This window comes from Myotis lucifugus, unplaced genomic scaffold (genome assembly GCF_000147115.1).
Source record: "Myotis lucifugus unplaced genomic scaffold, Myoluc2.0 scaffold_80, whole genome shotgun sequence".
Lineage (NCBI taxonomy): Eukaryota > Metazoa > Chordata > Mammalia > Chiroptera > Vespertilionidae > Myotis > Myotis lucifugus.
In genome coordinates this window covers 3,304,388-3,326,134 of record NW_005871128.1, presented here as the reverse complement: position 1 = coordinate 3,326,134, position 21,747 = coordinate 3,304,388, and the positions used below count along the sequence as shown (strand labels likewise).

General features: G+C 38.8%; 1 protein-coding gene across 1 annotated transcript in view; it reads right to left on the bottom strand.

Moving 5' to 3' along the window:
• Window positions 1-21,747, bottom strand: part of PRIM2 (DNA primase subunit 2) — a 275,478-nt gene that overhangs the window by 6,756 nt on the left and 246,975 nt on the right. Inside the window, 1 exon segment of the mRNA XM_006090734.3 lies at window positions 7,292-7,360. Coding sequence (XP_006090796.1) covers window positions 7,292-7,360 — 69 coding nt within the window.

The window sequence follows — 21,747 nt, the reverse complement described above, 5'->3', positions numbered from 1 at the left end:
CACAACTAGAAATCTATACTGAGACATCCAGTGAACACAAATAGCCTTTTTATTTCATTGATTTATATGTGGTTTAAGTCAGACTATTTCTATATGTGGGAGGATTTAGACACGTCTTTTCAATGTCTTTATTAATCTAAGGCAGGTTTTAAAAATTGACAATAGCAATAATATTCTTGTAGGAATAATCAATAGGAGAGATACTACAAAAGCAATTGAGAACTAAAAAAAAATTTTAGTGAATGTCACAAAGTCAATGTTTAAATTTAACTTTCATCTTATTAAAAAGGAAAGAGGTTGAATAATAGAACTTAATTTGTGAAGGTTCCGAGGCCTCTTAATTAAAAGGGTCAACAAATAATGAAAAACATACAGAAAATTAAAATTCTCAATCTGAGCAAGCAAATTCAGGAATCCAGTCTTCAAGGGTAAGAGTCATGTAACACTGGTGCTGAAAATATCAAACATATATATGTGACTTGTCTGGTGAAATTCCTATTCTGATAAAACCAATGAGATCCTGTTGTTTACATTTTCTTGATATTCAGTCCTTTAAATTTTGTAAAAATTTTTTAATTTTAATAATTTTCAATTACAGTTGACATTCAATATTACTAACTTATGAAGTAATCCCGGTACATACATAGTAATTACAATATTATTGTATTCCCTACATTGTATTTTAAATTCTGTGGCTATTTTGTAACTCCCAATTTATACTTCCTAATCCCTTCACTTTTTTTGCTCACCTTCTCAACTCCCCTCCCATCTGGTAACCATAAATTTGTTCTCTGTATCCAAGTTTGTTCCTATTTTGTTTGTTAATTTGTCTTTTAGATTCCACATATAAATGACATCATATGGTATTTGTCTTTCACTGACCTATTTCACTTAGCATAATACTTGCTCGGTCCATCCATGTTGTTGCGAAGGGCAATATTCTTTGTTGGGCTGAGTAATATTCCATGGTAGATATATATCACCTCTTCTTTATCCATTCATCTACCAATGAACACAAATTGCTTCCATATATTATAAATAACTAGAGGCCCAGTGCACAAATTTGTGCACAGGTGGGGTCCCTCAGCCTGGCCGGTGATCGGGGCCATGGGGGGGGGGCATCAAGAAAGGAGAGGGGCTGCGGGAGGTTGGCTGTGGGAGTGCACTGACCACCAGGGGGCAGCTCCTGCATTGAGCATCTTCCCCCTGGTGGTCAGTGCACGTCATAGCGACTGGTTGACCTGTCCTGGTTGTTCGGTCATAATGGTCGCTTAGGCTTTTATATAGATAGATACTGATATCTTTTCAAACTGGTGTTTTGTTTTTTTCAGATATTCTGAAGTGGAATTGTTGAGTCACATGGTAGTTCTATTTTTAATTTTTTAAGATCTTCCATATTGATTTCCAATTTACAATCCCACCAACAGTGCATAAGGGTTCTCTTTTCTCCACATCCTGGCCAACACTTCTTTGTAGATTTACTGAAAGTCATTTTGGCATGTGTAAGGTGATATTTAATTGTGGTTTTAACTTGCATTTTTTTGATGATTAGTGATATTGAGCATCTTTTCATATGTCTATTGGCCATCTGTATGTCCTCTTTGGAGAAGTGTCTACTCAGGTCCTCTGTCCATTGTTTTGTGAGTTTTAGTTTGTTTGTTTGTGCTTAGTTGAATGAGTTCCTTATATATTTTTGTATATTAATCCTTTACCACATGTATCATTGGCGAATATCTCCTCACATTCAGTAGGATGTCTTTTTGTTTTGTTGGTAGTTTCCTTTGCTGTGTAAAATTCTTTCTCATTTGTTTATTTTTTCTTTTGTTTCTCTTGCCCAAGGAGACATATAAAAAAAATCGCTAAAAACATGTTAAAATGTTTACTGCCCATGTTTTCTTCTAGGAATTTTATGGCTTCAGGTCTTACATTTAAGTCTTTATTCCATTTTGAATTTATTCTTGTATATATTCCTAACACCATTTATTGAAGAGACTGTCTTTACCCTATTGTATATTCTTGTTGTCACAGATTAATTGACCATATATGTGTGGATTTATTTCTGGGCTCTCTATTCTGTTCCACTGATCTATGTGTCTGTTTTTATGCCAGTACCATGCCATTTTGATTACTATCGCTTTGTACTATAGTTTGATATCAGGTATCGTGATACCTCCAACTTTCTTGTTCTTTCTCTAGATTGTTGTGGCTATTTGGGGTCTTTTATGGTTCTACAGAAATTTTAGGGTTATTCTAGTTTTATGAAAATGCCATTGGTATTTTGATAGAAATTGCATTGAATATATAGGTTGCTTTCCATAGTATAGACATTTCAATAACATTAATTCTTCATATTCATTAATACAATAGATTCTTCCATTTATTTGCATCTTATTCAATTTCTTCCTTAAATGTCTTAGAGTTTTCTGAGTACAGGGCTTTCATCTCCTTGGTTAAATTTATTCCTAGGTATTTTATTCTTTTTGATGCAATGTAAATGGAATTTTATTAATGTCTGATAGCTCATTATTGGTATATTAAAATGTAACCGATATCTGAATATTAATTTTATATTCTGATACTTTACTGGGTTCATTTATTAGTTCTAATAGTTTTATTTGTGGAATCTTTAGGCTTCTCTATGTATAGTATGTCATCTGCAAATAATAACTACTTTCTTTCCAATTTGGATGCCTTTTATTTCTTCTTCTTATCTGATTGCTGTGGTCAGGATTTCCAATACTATGCTGAAATAAAAGTGATGAAAGTGGACATCCTCATCTTATTGCTGATCTTAAAGAAAAGATGTTCAGCTTTTCCCTGGTATGATGTTAGCTGTGTGTTTGTCATATATGGCCTTTATTATGTTAAGATATGTTCCTTCTACACATACTTTTTTGAGAGTTTTTATCACAAATAGGTGGAGGATTTTGTCAAATGCCTTTTCTGCATCTATTGATATTTGGTTTTTATCCTTTATTTTGTTTATGTGTTATGCCACATTAATTGATTTGCGAATATTGAACCAACCTTCCATCCCAGGAATAAATCTCACTTGATCATGGTATATGGTCTTTTTAATGTATTGCTGAATTTGGTTTGCTAATATTTTATTGAGAATTTTTGCTTCTATGTTCATCAGTGATATTAATTTATAACTTACTTTTTTGGTAGTGTCTTTCTCTAGTTTTGTTATCATGGTACTGCTGAACTCATAAAATCAGTTTGGGAGCCTTCCTTCCTATTTAATTTTTTTGAATACTTTGAGAAGGATAAGTATTAATTATAATTTGAATGTTTGGTCAGTTCACCTCTGAAGCCATCAGGTCCAGGACTTTGGTTTGTTGGGAGTTTTTGTTGTTATTGTTATTTACTGATAAATTTCCTTACTAGTTATCAGTCTTTTCGGATTTTTCTGTTTCTTCCGGATTCAATCTTGGAAGATATGTTTCTAGGGATTTATCCATTTCTTCCAGATTGTCCAATTTGGTGGCATATATTTCATAGTATTTTCTTATAATTTTTTTGGTATTGGTTGTCATTTGTTTCATGTCCGATTTTATTATTTGTGCAGTCTCTTTTTTATTTGACAAATATTGCTAGAGATTTATCAGTTTTAGCTTTGCATAGAACCAGCTCTTGGTTTCATTGATCTTTCCTATTATTTTTTAAGACTCTATTTTATTCTGATGTTTATTATTTTCTTCCTTCTACTCACTTTGGGCTATGTTTGTTCTTGTTCTAGTTCATTTAGGTATAAGGTTAGATTGAGATTGTTCTTGTTACATGATGGCAAGCCTGTAGTGCTATAAATTTCCGTCTGAGAACTGCTTTGGCTGTCAGTGTGTCTTCACTTTCATTCATCTTAAGGTAACTTTTGATTTCTTCCTTAATCTCATTAGCCAGTATATTGTTTGCTGCCATGCTATTTAGCCTCCAAGTGTTTGTGTGTTTTTCAGTTTTCTTGATACTGATTTCTAGTTTCAAACCATTGTGATTGAGCAGCTGCTTGATATGGTTTCAATCTTCTTAAATTTATTGAGAATTGCTTATGACTTAACATGTGGTCTATCCTGAAAAATGTTCCCCTTGCACTTGAAAAAAAATGTATATACTGCTGCCTTTTGGGTGAAATGTTGTAGGAATATCAATTAAGTCCATCTGCTCTAATGTGTTACTTAAGGCCACTGGTCCCTTGTTGATTTTCTGTCTGGATGATCTATCCATTGATGCCATTGGGGTGTTAAATTCCCCTACCCTGACTGTATTACTGCCATTCTCTCAGTTTATGTCCGTCAATATTTGCTTTATATATTAGGGCTCCTACCTTGGGAACTAAAACGTTTACAATGGTTATGTCCTGTTGTTGGATTGATCTTTATCATTATGAAATGCCCTTCTTAATCTCTTGATACAGCCTTTGTTTTAAAGTCTATTTTGTCTGATATAAGGATAGCTACCTCAGATTTTTTCTCATTTCCATTTGCATGAAATATCTTTTTCCATCCCTTTACTTTCAGTCTGTATATGTTTTTTGATTTGAAGTAGGTCTACGGTAAGCAGCATATGTTTAGCTGTTGTTGTTTTTTATCCACTATGTCTTTTGATTGGAGCATTTAGTCCATTTACATTTAAAGTAATTATTGACAGATATGTAGTTATTGCCATTTTATTAATTGCTTTCTCATTATTTTGTAGTTCTCAATTCATTTCTAATTCTGTTACTCTCTTGTAGGTCAATGACTTTCTAGTGTTATATTTGAATTCCTTTCTCTTTATTTCTTGTATATCTCTTATAGATTTTTGGTTTGTGGTTACCATACATCAAACTATGTTTATAGCAATCTATTTTAAGTAGATGGTCACGTAAGTATGAACACATTCTAAAATCACAATTTTTATTTAGCCCCCCCACCTTTATGTATGTGTCTATGTGTATCCCTTAATTTATTGTTGTAATTACACATGGTCTTCCTACTTTTGCCTTTTAACCTTTGTACTAGCTTTTAGAGTTAGTTATACACTGCTTTGCCTTTTATTAACTTGTTTGCCTTTTCAGTGAGGATTTTTTCTTATCTTTTTTTCTTAAAGAAGTCCTTTTAATATTAGTATTTATAACAATGGCTTAGTGCTGATGCAATCCTTTACCTTTTTCTTATCTGCGAAACTCTATCTCTCCTTCAATTAGAAATGATAGCCTTGCTGGGTAGTACATTGTTGGTGACAGTTCTAACTTTCATCACTTTGAATATTTCATGCCATTTCCTCTAGCCTGCAAAGTTTTTGCTGAGAAATCAGCTGACAGTATTATGGGAAGCACCCTTGTACATAGCTAAATGCTTTTGTCTTGCTATTTTATGGTTCTGTCTTTAACCTTTGGCATTTTAATTATGCTGAGTCTTGGTGTGGGCCTCTTTGGTTTTGTCTTGTTTGGGACTCTGTGCTTTGTGAACTTGTATGTTTATTTCCTTTACCAGGTTAGGGAAGTTTCTGCTCATTATTTCTTCAAACAGGGTTTCAATTTCTTGTTCTCTTTTTTCCTGGTACACCTCTGATGTGAATGTTGATATGTTCTACCAGATACTGTAGAATAGCACAGTCCTGGTTAGGCTCATAAGCTCTAGATGAGTTACTCAATAGCCTATTTCAAATCCAAGTTCCTCCCCCGATAAGCACTATGATTGTATACAGGTTGTTCAGCTTTTCTAAGCTCTATTCATAAAAGGGGATAAAATAGTACTTAAATGTGGATCAAAATAGCTAATGTGTCCAGAGTACTCTGGGCTATGCCTGGCATGCATAAGGGTTTTATAGATGTTGGCTGATGTCATTATTATTGTTATTTTCATCATCATTAGTAATATTATAGAATATATTTTCCTATAAAATATTTTATCAAAAATTCTGCAGTTATATAACCACAATGAAAAAATTTCATGAAAACTAAATTAAAAAATATTGTAAAATCTAGCATAGCATAGTAGCTAATGATGAATTCAATAAATACACCTTTTGGAAAGGGTTATGGATCCCTTTGTATCCTGAACATCACCGACTCCCAAAAATGCTCGATGTACTCACAGAAGCAATGTTTCTATAGGTGCATTGATCTCCAAGTCCATTCTTGGATGCCTGTGCTAGGTTAGGAGGCCATGGCCAGGATCAGTATTTGCAAACGGAGTATCAGTGGGCTGAATGTCGGCTCGCGTGAATTGCGCGTACTCCGCGGGAGCGGTCTTTAACTCGGTTCATATAGATTTGCGGTGGAGTGCGGGAAACGTGTAAACTCGGGCCGATTGTAACTGCGTATTACCAAATATTTGTTTGTAATCCACCCTTTTGGTGGATGGAACAAAACCAAAAGACAGAGCCATCTTATATTTTGGCGGGAAATTCACCCGCACTCCAAGTGTTAAAACCTGTCAATGTGAATGCCTCTAAGGGTATGAATCTTTAGTATACCACTGTTCCTCTCTGGTATTAATCTCAGGAAGCTTCACTTTTTCTTTTTTTTATACCTCAGAGTTTGCAACCTTTGTTTTTTACACCTTTCAGAACGTACTATAGCAGGCCTTTCTTGTACTAAAGAGGCTGGCATTAAGAGAAACCAAACACATTTTCCTGACTCCTTGAAGTTATGGGTCCACCATGTAACCTAGGCTCTTCATGCAGATAAATACAAGACTTGGGTAGTAGCTTAAACATGAGGTGGCAGCAAGTAAAAGGATCACATTTTCTGCAGGGTAGACGGTCAAAGACTTAGCTTCCTCTGGGCAGCTGTGGCCAAAAGTTCTAGATCTACTCCAGAGGTTGGCTGAGGCCTGTGTGTCAAATCTTGCCAGCTGTTTTTGTAAAGAAAGTTCTACTGGAACACAGCCATGCCTGTTCATTTACATACTGTCTATGGCTGTACTACACAGCAGAGCTGGGGCAGAGACCATATGGACTGTAAAGCCTAAAATTCTTACGATCTGGCACTTTACAGACGTTTCCCAACTCTTGGTCTCATCTCTGGATGTGGAGTGGTGGGTGACAGCTGTAGTACAGTAAGGTTTTCTCATGATGTAGCTCCTCCTAGTAACAACATTCTTGGTTCTGGAGCATCTAAGCTTAATTCTCTGGCCCTTCTATAAATTTCATAAGCCGCCTGTATGAAAATTCAGTACTGTGTGATAAATTCCTTTCTGCTAAAAATGGCTGCAGTGGTTTCTATTGCTGCAACTAAAACCCCTGAATGAAGCAAAGAGTAACAAAAGACAAAGAATTAGGCTATAAAGTTTAAAAATATACTTACATTATGTGTTATCTCAAAGTACTTCTGACAGGCTACCTGGTAATGTGTCCCTTTTACTAAATCCAAAATCTGAAATGAATGGAAAGGAGAGAGAAAAGAATTAGAAATTCAGTTTCTTCTGAATCACTGTAGCTCATGGCTGTTGGCCATCTTCATTCCAGACAGGAAACACATTAAATCATGCAACGTGTTGTACTTCTGCAGCCTAGACACTGTGATAACGTTGACATTACACAGTACTGTTTAGGTCAGCATTCAACCACAGACAACAAGAGATAGTAAGTGATCTTTCTGACCTACTAACTGTGAATTTCAGTAACTTGACCTTGACAACAAGATGGAAATAGATTCTAGTATTATGACTTTGACAGTTATTGTCAGATCATCATATTGCAACATCTCTTCTAAAATTGTAGATAAAAACATGGTAATCTAAATGGTTGCAGCATGAAGCAATCAAGTATAGTATTTAGCTTTTTATTTTTCACATTACCAGTCTATACAGATACAGCATAAACTACAGCTGTGTGCCCATCAGGACAATTTAATGAAAACCCTTTGGATGAGTATCTGGAGAGGGAATGCTTTTACCTTCAATCAGATTTGTCCTTTTTTGAAATGAAGTTATTTCTCGTAATGCTCAGCAGAATATGAGAGTGAATGGTCTATTCTGAACACCTATTAGGAACATCATCCTATCTTTTGTAAATACAATTTGCTTTCCAATTCTACTTCCTGTAATCTCCTCAGAATGGTGCAAACTCCCATTCTTATCAGCAGAGTGCAATGCCAGTTGAAATTAGTAAAGTTTCACCACTTCCCCCACCAAATATACATATTTTTTTATTTGGCCAGTTTATCAAACACCGTGAAATACTGGAATTAAGAGACAGCTTCAAATGAAGGGAAATATCATTCTGGAGAAATGTGAATTTCTATCCCTTTTCAAAAGGCTGACTTTCCTATGACAAAAAGAAATGCACATCAAGTCTCAAATTTCTGCTGTCATCATTATTGAATATAGCTTACATCTTTTGACAAATTACAGTTGCAGAATGGCCATCATACGACACCGACAAGAGTGTGCTTAAAAAATTGTTTTTCTCTGAGTGTCTTATAGATTACATTTCTGAATTTCAGGTCATCTTGTAATTAAATCCCATATGAAATGCCAACCAATCACAGCACCCAGGATCCTGCAAGTCTGCCTAGCTGACCTATCCACTTTTTGTGAATTATTAGAGCAAAATGAAAAATAAATCAAAATGAATGACTATGAATTTTAAAAAGTGAAAAAAGTCACAAAGTTTTCCAAGTAATTCTAACATTCTGAGCTCACCTTAGCCAGTGTTTTTACACATAGATAATTCAAATTGAACTTGTAATTGGTTGTTGGCAAACATCAATGATACCAATACATATCTGAATTTCTGTGAATTAAAATTTTGCAGAAGCAAAGACATAGCATAAGTTAAGTTGAAATGATAGCATAAGTTACCTGAAAAGGAAAGGACTTCACAGAAATAAGCAAATAGCTCTGTGGTATATGTTACTTTTATATAAAAACAAAACAATGACTCCAACATCATATATATATATATCACAATATAATATACATTGGGAAGCATGCTATATATAGATATATAGATATAGATATATATATATAGATATAGATATAGATATAGATATAGATATAGATATAGATATATAGATATATATATTTAAACATCAATAAAAATATTAGTTGGGTAATATACAAATATGTAAAAAAGTTATTAAGGAAAACTGACATATAAGCCATTATATGTGAGAAAAGCAGATTTATGAGTCTTGAACTTTTAGGTTCCATCAGAAAAATTTAGATTAATCACATAACAATCCTCCCATCACACCCCACTCCGAGTAGGCTCTTCATTAACAAATACATCATTTACTTTGCCTCTTTTGATGATCTTTTCAGGACGAATTTCTATTTGAAATTTTCTTGCAAATCCATAAATAAATCATTTAACAATCTATCCTTAGACAACTTTACTGATCATGTCACAGCATATTTGAGTGGATAAAAGTTCCTGTACATAGTGAAGGTATAGTGGGCAGAAAAGAAACAGTAGAGGGTTTCAAAGAAAGATACATTTAGACCTAATGAGAGCAGCTAGGGAACACTAAGTAATGAAGATATGGAGACATTAATAAGCTAATAGGAGAAATCTAAGAGAAGGACTGCTCTGAGGTGACCAGGTGTTATTGGTAGGTATTATCTGCATTTTAGAGATGAAGAAATATATCCTCTTAAAAAAATAGGGGTGTCAGTTTGTCCAGTGAGGGCCATTTATTAAAGAATTAGAAATTAAAAAATCATATGCAGCCTGGCCAGTGTGGCTCAGTGGTTGAGCGTTGACGTATGAACTAGTGGGTCACAGTTCAATTCCCGGGCAGGGCACGTGCCCAGTTGCAGCCTTGGAGTGTGCAGGAGGCAGCCAGTCAATGATTCTCTCTCATTGATGTTTCTCTCTCTCCCCCCATCCTCCCTTCCTGTCTGAAAATTAAAAAAAAAAACAACAAACAATCATATGCAACTTAATGACCCTTTTTTTCCTTAAGAACATCAAATACATGTTTTAAAACTAAGGTAGAAAATGTGCAACATTACTCAAAAGAATCCAACAACTAATAAAAAATATATACTTTGATTTCATATTATAATCTACAAGAGGCCTGGTGCATGAAATTCGTGCACTGGAGGGTGGGGGGGGGGGTGTCTCTCAGCCCAGCCTGTGCCCTCTCACAGTCCAGGAGCCCCGTGATGGATTGCCCCCACAGAGGGAGGCCCCACCCACCTGCTGCAGCCCGCCGGTCAGTGGCCTGGGGATCCCTCTTTGGGTGATCATGGAACCACCTGATTGATCACCTCGCCAGCTGGTGGCCTGGGCCTCCCTCTTTGGGTGATCATGGAGCCCCCTGATTGATTGATCACCCCGCCAGCTGGTGGCCTGGGCCTCCCTCTGAAAGGCAATAATGGGGCGATGGCCTGGCCCCTGACCAATTGCATCACACCTGCCTTGGCTGGCCTGGGGCTAGTGGGTGTCATAGTGTGGTCGTCCAGAAGGTCGTCTGGCTGTCTGGTCTAATTAGCATATTACGCTTTTATTATTACAGATATCCCAGAGATTTAGGAAAAGAGAAGGGTCTTGTAGACCAATGAATGAAGTTTGGCTTCTCTCTGAGTAAAAGGAGGGCTATTGCATGCAGTGTTCTAAACACAGGAGTGGCATTCACTGACTTCCATTTTTAACAGGAATATGCTTCCTTCAGTGTTAAGCACAGACTACAAGAGTGAAGGAAACAGGGAGCTAATTACAGAAACCCAGGGAATAGATGATGGAGGCTTGGGTCAGGATGGTAACAGTGTGGTGGTGAGAAGTGGATTTGGAGATGGAAGCATTTCCTATTTAATGACCATAAACTGTTTTTTAAAACTAGCTGTTCTACATGAAGATGCTCAACAGGTACCTGATCCCCAATGTTTTGGAATAAGGCATTAACTGTCATTTAACCCCTCCCCTTCCAGACTGATTTCCTAAATAGAACTAACTAGTTTTAAAACTCAGTAAAATAACAATGTGTCATCCTATACAATAAAAGGCTAACATGCAAATGGACTGAACAGCAAAATGACCAGTCGCTATGACGCTCATTGACCACCAGGGGGGCAGGCGCTCAACACAGTTGCTGCCCCCTGGTGGTCAGTGTGCTCCCACAGGGGGAGTGCCACTCAGCCAGAAGCCAGGCTCACAGCTGGCGAGCGCAGCAGTGGTGGCGGGAGCCTCTCACGCCTCTGCAGCAGCGCTATAGGAACCCTCAGGGGATGTCCGCCTGCTGGCTTAGGCCCACTCGCCACTGCCCCCCCCCATCCCTCCTCCCCAATGCATGAATGTTGTGCACCGGGCCTCTAGTGTAAAATAAATGTAAAAGACGAAAAATAGCACTTACTAGTTACTAAGCGATATGATTAACAGTTGCTTCTTAAGGGGTGTCATGCTCATATATAACTGCTTATGTCACCAGCATTTTAGATGCACATCCCTTCTGCTGATTTCAGAATTTTCACATTCGTACATGGAATACAACTTGAGGCTCTTTCTGCTCCTTATTTTCTTAGCTTTTTCTGATACAAATATCACTGGCAAATACTAGACTAAGGCATTCTACAGGCATGTCTATTTTGAGGATGGTGCTGGTGCAATCTGCCTTCAGGTTGGATGACTCGAAGGCAGGAAATGCCAACCTAAAATCAAAGGATGGGAAAGGAGAACTGAGGTGTGAGCCAGGTACTAACTTTCAGTTGGTGACGTAGGAGCAAACACAGAAACATGGCAAAGAAACACTAAAATCTAAGGACAGATGGCTGAGGGAGAATCTGTGAAACAGAATTTGGGGACAAAAGCTAAATTCTCTACATGTTTCGTGCACCCTTCCTGGTTCTGCAGTGACGACTGAAGTGCACGGTGGTTGGGATTGCTGAGCCATCCTTACCCTACTGCCTGAAATTCGGGCTCTTAGGAATGTTGGTCTCATTTAGAATTTAAATTTTTTGTTTAGTCATAATTCAAATAACCTTTTCTTAAAGTGCTAAGATTTTTTTGTCTGTTTTTGTGTTCCTTTTTTAATCCTCACCTGAGAATAATTTTTCCATTGCTTTGCAGAGAGAGTGGGAGGTGGGGGAGAAGAGAGACACTGACTGGTTGCCTCCTGCACATGCCCCAACTGGGGACAGGGAGGGAACTCGAAACCCAGGTACATGCCCTTGACTGGGATCGAACCTGTAACCCTTTGGTGCTCAGGCTGACACTCTAACCACTGAGCACACTGGCCAGGGCTAAAGTGCTGAGTTTTAACAAAAAAGTCCACATCCCAGGGCTGTGGGCAGATAGGACTGACTTATAACCATACTACTGTGTACCTGAGATAGATGAGGTATGATTTTCTTTGAAACTGAAATTTTTCTTTGATGTTTTCTCAAAAAAATGTTGGGTGTGGTAATATTTTACAATGTGCTCATTTTGAACTTACCTAACTCTTTACTTTTTTTTTTATTGTTTAAAGTATTACTTGAGTCTCCTTTCCCCCCGCATTGACCTCTCCCCTGCCACCCCCTCCACCAAGCACAAGCCCTCACCCCCCTAGTGTCTGTGTCCATTGGTTTTGCTCATATGCATGCATACAAGTCCTTTGATCTCTTTCTTACCCCTTCACTCCCCATCTTCCCTCATAGGTTGTACAGTCTGTTCGATGCTTCTGTATCTCTGGTTCTATTTTTGTCCATCAGTTTATGTTGTTCATTATATTCCACAAATGAGTGAGATCATCCTATTTAATAAAGAGGGAATATGCCAATTGACCCTCACACCATCGCAAAGATGGCAGCACCCACAGCCAATAAGGAGGGAATATACTAATTGACTGCCCTGCCCTCAAAGATGACGGTGCCCACAGCCACAAGATGGCTGGCAGGGGAGGGCAGTTGGGGGGGACCAGGCCTGCAGGGGAGGGTAGTTGGGGTGACCAGGCCTGTAGGGGAGGGCAGTTGTGGGCGATCGGGCCAGCAGGGGAGCAGTTAAGTATCGATCAGGCTGGCAGGGGAGTGGTTAGGGCGTGATCAGGCTGGCAGGCAGAAGGGGTTAGGTGCAATCAGGCAGGCGAGCGGTTGGGAGCCAGTAGTCCCGGATTGTGAGAGGGATGTCTGACTGCCAGTTTAGGCCTGATCCCTGTTGGGGCAGTTGGACATCCCCCAAGGGGTCCCAGATTGGAGAGGGTGCAGGCTGGACTGAGGGACACCCCCCCAAGTTCACGAATATCGCACACCAGGCCTCTAGTGTGATATAAAAAAGTATGCTTTACAGAAGTTGGAAGGGAAGGAATTAGTTCATATTGTACTTTTTTATATATTTTGTGTTAGAAGCATATGTTAAATATGACATTAACATTTTTTAAGAAAAAAATATTCTGTAGAGAAGCCAGAATGAAGATGTAGTCAGGTGACAGTATTTTCTTATTGTATTATTTTTGCCCACACAACTTGTGAAAGGTGCGACTGCCATTCTTACACACTGCCTTTGCCCTTCTTAAAGGAATAGTTCCAGCCAGCAGTGACTGGCCAGAGTGAGGGTCAGAAACAAAATGGGTGAGGGAAACCCATACTACACCAAGGAAGAAACTCATTGATAGATCGAAATGAAAGGAGACAAAAGGAAGCAAACAGGAAGATGAAAAAAACAGCTGAAAGAAAAATGTGCAAAGCCAGAAAAATAGTTAAATAAAATGGAGTCTACAACCTATTTACATGGCCTGTCAACATCAAATGTTACCCCCAGCTCACAATAGCACGGACTCCCTAGTTTTCATGTCCATTTAGAAGAGCTAAGAGCGCACCACGAGTTCTGCTTGGATATGGCATTCATACCAAAAGAACAGCTCTCTGGGGAGGAAACCACATCAAATGCCAATTCTGATGCCTAGATGAGAAGTTTCCTAATTGTGCCTAAAATACATATATAATCAAACAATTTGAACAATGATCCCACATAAAGGTGTATTCGAAACACAAGCTTATTATTTAAAGAACATATTTCTAGGAAGATCTAAGAATATCAAATGGCAATTTGACCTTTGGTTTTCAATGCCAATATTTCCAGACTAAAGTACAAAGTGTCAGGCATAACAACTCATTTATTGTAATCTAGTTCATCAGTAATCAAAAGGATGAGAAAAATTAAGCGTAGTGACTTTCTCTATATATTTTTAATATTTTTATCAGTTGACTAAAGTCCACCAAGAGGAATATAAGACCTGTTTTTTATTGTTGTTAATCGTCACCTAAGGATATTTTTTCCATTGATTTTTAGAGAGAGTGGAATGGAGTGGGAGAGACAGAGAGACACATCCATTGGTTGCCTCCCACTGGGTCCTGACCGGGGCCGGGGGTCAAGCCTACAACCCAGGTATGTGCCCTTGACCAGAACCAAACCCACAAGCCTTCAGTCTGCGGGCTGACACTCTAACCACTGAGCAAACCTGGCTGTGGCAGATCTGTTTTTTTTTAAACACTAGTTTGTCATTTTTATAAGAAATCATTCATCATATTTGTATTTGCTAGGTTTGGTTAAAGCATTAATTATACTCATCTACTATTTCATCCTCAAGGCAAATTACAGTTTGGTTTGAATTCTAATAAAGTCCCTAACCAAGATTTCTTTGCCGTGGAAGAACAAGTAAGGTGATATTTTCCTCACTTGATTGGTGATAGATCATAGCTAGCTGATGAGCATGTGATACAATACACCGGTGGGGATGCTCTATTTATATTTACCCACACACAAATATAAAATAGAAATGTGGATTGCATTTATAATTTTGAGCCACACTTCCTTCTCTCCTCCTATTCTAATATTTCCTGCCATCTGCAAATTCCTCTCAGTGCCTGCCAGTGAGGTCCAGATGATGCCCTGGCAGCTGCATGTAGCTGGCAGTAGAATGCAGCCACCTGCCAGTCCTTGGCTTCGCCGAGTCGAGTTCCATACAGCTAGGTGTGCCCCGCTCACAATTAGACATGCAGTTACTGCCTCTAATTCAAGGTCATATTCTGTCTTATTTAAAAGTGATAATAAGCTTGTTTCTTCCTAAAAAGTACAACCTTTCAAATGTAGATGTAGACCATGTCGATTCCCCCCCCCCCCCCCCCCACACACACATTTCATTTCTAACCTTCCTTATTTCAAAGATGGGAGAAAACGTGAGAGACATGCAGAGTCTGGAACACTTGAAAACATATTACTTTGCTTCTGTTTCTCACACACTCAGCACAGTCTATCCTGTGCTGCCTTACAACTCTGCTGTGACCTTGCTGTGACCTTCATTTGTTGGCAGATCAGGGGCAAGTTTCCTTCTCTTGAAGATAAACTTTCATTCGCCTCAAACATTACATGCCAGGAACTTTTCTGACACATTCTTCATTGTCTATAAACAGTTATCTGGCTGAATTGATTCTACCTCCAAATCCCTTTAAAACCTATCTTTTCCTCTCCAGTGTTCAGACCCTCATCATTCTCTTATCACAAAGATTCTCAATTTAGTCTTTCCTTACTCAAGACAGCTTCCAAACTGTTGCCATAGTAACTTTTCTAAAATCAAAATCGAATCCTGGCAGTGCTGACTCCCCCTGGAAGGGGGCTCGCCGCGGTGAGTGGGGCACCAACTCTTCGCCAAGGTTCAAACGGCCGTTCTCAACTGGCCACAGCGTCCTTGAACGCAAGTCCAGCTTCTCCCACGGTCTCCTTAGCTCACAAAACACCAGTGATGAACCAGTGGGCTTTCTAGTCTAATGCATTGTTTGATTTGGTTTAATCCAGAATTATCTCAAATTCTTTATGGCAAGACTTATTGGGGTGGAATTTCTCAACTAATTTGTCCCCAGAACCTGTTTTCACACATCTCCCAGGACTAGTTCCTCAAGACACACCCTGACAACCTCACCTAAACAGGCTCACCTCCCCAAGTCTCGCTCTTTTCCCTTATCTTGCCTAGTTACCTCTCACCACACTAACTTGTTGTCCGTCTCCCCCACTGGAATGTCAGCTCCATGAAGAGGGGTCTTGTTAGTTTCCTTCATCACTGTACTCCCAGTGTCTGGAGCAGTAACTGCAGTACAGTCATCATCCAATTGTTATTTGTTGATGCTGAGTGAATGCTATTCCCTCTGTATGATAAGCCTCACTTCTCTCTATTGGGGAAACCCCTATTCAACTTTCAAACCTAATTCCAAGTTCACTTCTTACAAGAAACATCCCCAATGTCACACCCCCGCCCCCAGCAAATCTTTCTCCTCTGAATCTACAACTAGCACCTAGAATATATTTTTATTAAAGCAATTATCAAACCTAACTATAGTTAATTATGCCTTCTTTACTCCACTAGGCTAAAAGCTCTAAAACAGTGTTTTAATCATCTTTTTATTTCCGATGTGAACAAACTGAAAACTCGGTGACATGTTGAGTGCTCGGTAAATGTTTACTGGGTGATAAAGTAAATGTCTCCTCGCCAGAGCAGCTTCGGCTTCAATCAGTCTCAGAACACTTTTACTAGAAACTCTGCAATTAGTTGCTTTTCATTTCTTTTTCTTTTTTGATGTAGCACCACAGGGGGAAAAAGATCACAAACTGAGTTCTTTCACAAGGTTTTAAAAGGGGTTGATGATGCAAAAAGTGCAGACCCCCTGCCCCACTCTCCCATCAGGGGCTGGCCTCTAGCTGACACAATAGCAGTGGAGGTGCGGGGTGACAGCCGTCACTGACAGCCTAGAGAGGACCAAATGGGCCGAAGGAACATTCCCACCTGAGTGGCGGTGCTCACTGTGGCTAAACCCAGCAGTAAAAACCATGGATGTACAACCTCCCCAAACCCTTGCCCACAATCCTCCCTCACACATTGCAGCAGAACCCAGTAGAGGCAGCTGGGACACCTCCCATACTAAGTACAGCACAGCTGGCAGCCTCTGGTTACAGGAAAGCAGCACCAGGAACTCACAGGCCCAGAGGCCTATGGCCTACCAACCCACATGGGGGTGGTGCCCTGAGGCCAAGGCAACCCAGTCACAGAGTGGACACCCACCTCCTCGGGGAATATGGGGCATTTTCCACAGCGAGGACAACTCTGCCCCACTGAAACCCTGGACGTCCCAGGAGTGCAGGTAAGAGAAGACAAAAACTTGTGCTATCACATTATCTACTGGAAAACAAAAGACCTCTACGTATCAACCTGCTAAACTGTCAACACCAAAACAGTACCTACATGATTTCAATTCCCCAAATACCCAGGCAGAGAAATAACCCATCAAGTACCATGAACAACCAAAGTAACATGGCAACTCAAAGAAAATGAGGTCCACAGAAAACAAAGGCATAGAACACTGTGACTTAAATGACAGAGAATTCAAGATGGCAGTTTTAAAAAGAACTAAATGAGATATAAGAAAACTCAGCAAGTCAGTTCAATGAACGAAAGAAGTACTTTCTCTTTTATTAAAGGGACTGAAGCCGAAGCCGGTTTGGCTCAGTGGATAGAGCGTCGGCCTGCGGACTGAGGGGTCCCGGGTTCGATTCCGGTCAAGGGCATGTACCTGGGTTGCGGGCGCATCCCCAGTGAGGGATGTGCAGGAGGCAGCTGATCGATGCTTCTGGCTCTCTATCTCTCTCCCTTCCTCTCTGTAAAAAATCAATAAAATGTATTTTTTTAAAAAAATGAAAGACTCTATGAGAAATATCTGACTCCATTAGAAAGACCAATATAAGAACAGAGAGAGAAGGGGTCAGAGAGCCTATACAAACAAATAATGGGAATGTCCCAAACCTGTGGAGAGAGCTGGACCCTTGAATCCAAGAAGCTAACAGGATGATACCTCTTTAGTTCAATGCAAAAAGACCTTCTCTAAGACATATTAAAACTGTCAAAAGTTAGTGACAACGAAAAAATTCTTAAGGCAGCCAGAGAAAAGAGGACTATAAACTATAAAGGAAACCCCATTATATTATCATCAGATTTTTCAGCAAAAACCTTACAGGCTTGGAGTCGAATCAAATATTGAAAGAGAGAAATCACCAGCCAAGAACAATATATTGGTCTCAGAGGAGTTTTTGTGAACTTGACCTTAAAGGCAAAGGAAGTAAAAACAAAAATAAATGAATGGAATCATACCAAACTAAAAAGCTTCTGCACAGCAAAAGAAACCATTAAGAAAACAAAAAGGCCACCAAGCAAGCAGAAGATATTTGCAAATGATACCTCCCATATGGGGCAAATATAAAAAGAACTCATACAACTTAACAACAAACAACCCAGTAAAAATGGGCAGAAGGATCTGAACAGACACTTCCTAAGAAGACATACAGATGGCCAACAGGTATATGAAAAGTTGCTCAACTTCATTAGCTATAAGGGAAACTCAAATCAAAACCACAGTGAGATACCACCTCACACCTATTACACTGGCTATTATCAGTAAGACTAGAAACAACAAGTGTTGGAGAGGATGTAGAGAGAAAGCAACCCTCATACACTACCGGTGGGAATGTAAATTTGTGTAGCCTCTATGAAAACAGTATAGAGGTTCCTCAAAAATTTAATGAAACCAATGGAGAGAGATAGCAGGGGGGTGAGGGCATGTACAGGAGTGGGTTGGGGGGGCAATGGGGGAATATGGACACATATGTAATACCTTAATAAAAAAAAATTAATAGAGCTACTATATAACCCAGCAATCCTCTTTTGAGTATCTCTCCCTAAATTTGAAAACACTTATTTGTAAAGATCTATGTACCTATATGTTCACTGCAGCATTATTCACAATATCCAGGACATGGAAACCCAAGTGTCCTTTGATGAATGACTGATAAAGACATGATGTGATATATATATATATATGTATATATATATATGTATATATAGATAGATATATGATAGAATAGTACTCAGCCATAAAAAATGATAAAATTTTATGTTGTGACAACATGAATGATCTTGAAAGCATCATGTTAAGGGAAATAAATCAGACAGAAAGGATAAAAACCATATGATTTCACTCATGTAGGATATAAAACAGAAAGCAACAAACAAAAACTCGTGGGGGTGGATGAATAGAGTAAAAGGTGTCAAACATATGGTGACGAAAGACCAGACTGAGTGTGGAGCACACAATGCAATATATAGATGATATATTATAGAATTATGTACCTGAAACTTACATAATGTTATCAACCAAAATTACCTCAATAAATTTAATTTAGAAAAGTAAATAAAAGGTTTGATAGGTTTCTCTAGGCATATCTGAGCTCATTGGACAAGAGAATGAAAATATTGTATCAACTTAACTTGAATCCAAATGTAGAAACCTGCCAGGTAAACATACTAATACTATATGCAAACCAAAGCAGCCTCTGCCAATACCTCTCAGTTAAGCTTTCTGACTATTAACTGCTTGAACCCATCATTCATTCACTCACTCCAGTCAGCCCACACTCCCTAAGTTCTGGCAATGAACTCCAGGCACTATGATTAGGGATTGGATTTATGGAGATAAAAGATGCTATTTATGCCCTTAGGGAGGATAAGGCCACAATCATCAGCGGGGGTAGGCGGGACAGGCAAGAAAATAAACACTACAAAACAGGTGGTAAGTGAGCTAATACAGAAAAACACATGTTACAAGAGGGGAAAAGGGAGGAAAAGTGCTCAGCAAGGGCTTCCAAGGGGAGGACTCACCTGACCAAATTATAATGAATGAAAAAGAATTATCAAGAGAGGAGAATGGACAATCTGCAGGGAATAACATGCAAAAAAAGGCACAGAAAGTTGACAGCGAAGTGTTGTGGAATGGGCAGAAATTAAAAGTATAGGAGAAAAATTACTTTGGCATCAGTGTGAAGGACTTTGGGTGGGGGAGATGGATGGTGGAATTGAGAATTAAAGTAACATACTACATCCTGCATGTGGAAGATAGGGAGAAGAAGCGACAGATGGAAGAATATCCAGAGACAGGAAGGAGTCCTGACTAGTTCCCAGATTTCTGGCTTGAGCATCCAGTGTCCCACTCACTCTTCCTGGAGGCAGCGTATAGTGGGCTGTGGTTCGCTGTCCACTCCCCCCCACCCCCCTCAGGACAAGGGCACACACTTCTCCAGGGTCAGAGAGTGCTGAAGACTGACAGCTTGCAGCAGAATCCCCCTCAGCTGAAGAAAGCCATCTTGCTCAAGGTGATGTTCCCTCTCTGGAAGCAACCTGATCCAACGACTGGTTGATACAAGGGTATGAGGCCAAGACTCCTTGCTCCAATTAGGGGCAACTCTGCAGGGTCATCCCAGCTTTAGAGTTCCCTGTGGGATCACCAATTCTCCTTCTACCCTTACCTTACCTCCTTCACTCCCCAACAGGCACTGATCCTGAGAGCACTCCCCAGTGAATATCCTGTGCACAAATCTGCACAGCGAACGAGATCTGGGACTTCCTTGTTTTTGCAGGGAGAGGGATGTGAAGAAGGTGAGTAATAATAATGACAATGGGGTTAGGGTGGAGGGTGTGGTGGGAACCGGGTGGAGGGGAGCTATGGGGGGAAAAAAGAGGAACAACTGTAATAATCTGAACAATAAAGATTTAATTGAAAAAAAATAATAATAATGACAATAATAACATCTAGCTTATGTATCAGATACTGTTCTAGTTATTTAATTACCAGCTCTCTTATTCTGCTCTTCGTGTATATACACAAACTCAATTTAAAAAAATCCTTATAGCAATTTTTTAGATGCCTTTGAGATGCCTTGGAGAATCTGATTACAACTATAGACATCTCCAGTTAGTAAAACGGACTATGCCACAACTCACATCCTGAAATATTCTTACAAATTAGCCAAATACTAAATAGAAGTGAAGCTTTCTGGAATGTGTATAACACCCAAATTAATAATCACATTACTCCTTTATTATGATTTTTATCACAAAATAGAAACCCAAATATTAAAATTTTCTCATTGTCTTTTAACTTATTATATTTGAATAAATGCTTTGAATCATTAAAAATAGGTACCCAAAAAAATGATTCTTTTTTTTTCTTTTTGTTGTGGTTAATCCTCACCTGAGGATTCACCCCCCCCCCCATTGATTTTAGAGAGAGTGGGAGGGAGGGGGAGAGATACACATGGATGTGAAAGAGACACAGCGATTGGTTGCTGCCCTTGACCAGAATCTAACCACTGAGCCAAACTGGCTAGGGCCAAAAAATGATTCAATTTAAATTTCCATCCAAAATACTGAATTCCTCAGTGCAGATTCATACCAACATTTGGACTTAAACTATTAGGGAACATCAACAACTAAATAAATTTGGAATGGGGGGATAAAGGAAAGAGAAGGAATAGGAGAAGTAAATGTAGATAAATCTGTTTGGAGACATGGAAAAAAATATTAAGTCTCAATTCCATGGTTTACTTACTAATTATAACTGTGCTTCAAGTATTCTAATTTTCTTGCCTAATATAAAAGCAAGCAAGCAAGTTCAGCATCACTATGCCCTATAATTTTTATGGAAATAATGGAAAATATTTATACTAATTTTATAGTTAATGTCAAATATCTTATAAAAACAGATGTATCATATCCAATATGCTATTGCAAACAGAAGCAAAACTTAAAAATATGTCACTTAAAGGTTTTTCCCCAGACTAGAGGGATATGTGTATACACACACATACACATGTATGTACATATATAAAATGTCATACATGATAATAACATTAGAATATATGTATATGTGTGAGTGTGTGTGTGTGTGTGTGTGTGTGTGTGTGTGTGTATAGTTAATCAGCACCCGGGGATATTTTTCCCATTGCTTCTTATAGAGAGAGTGGAAA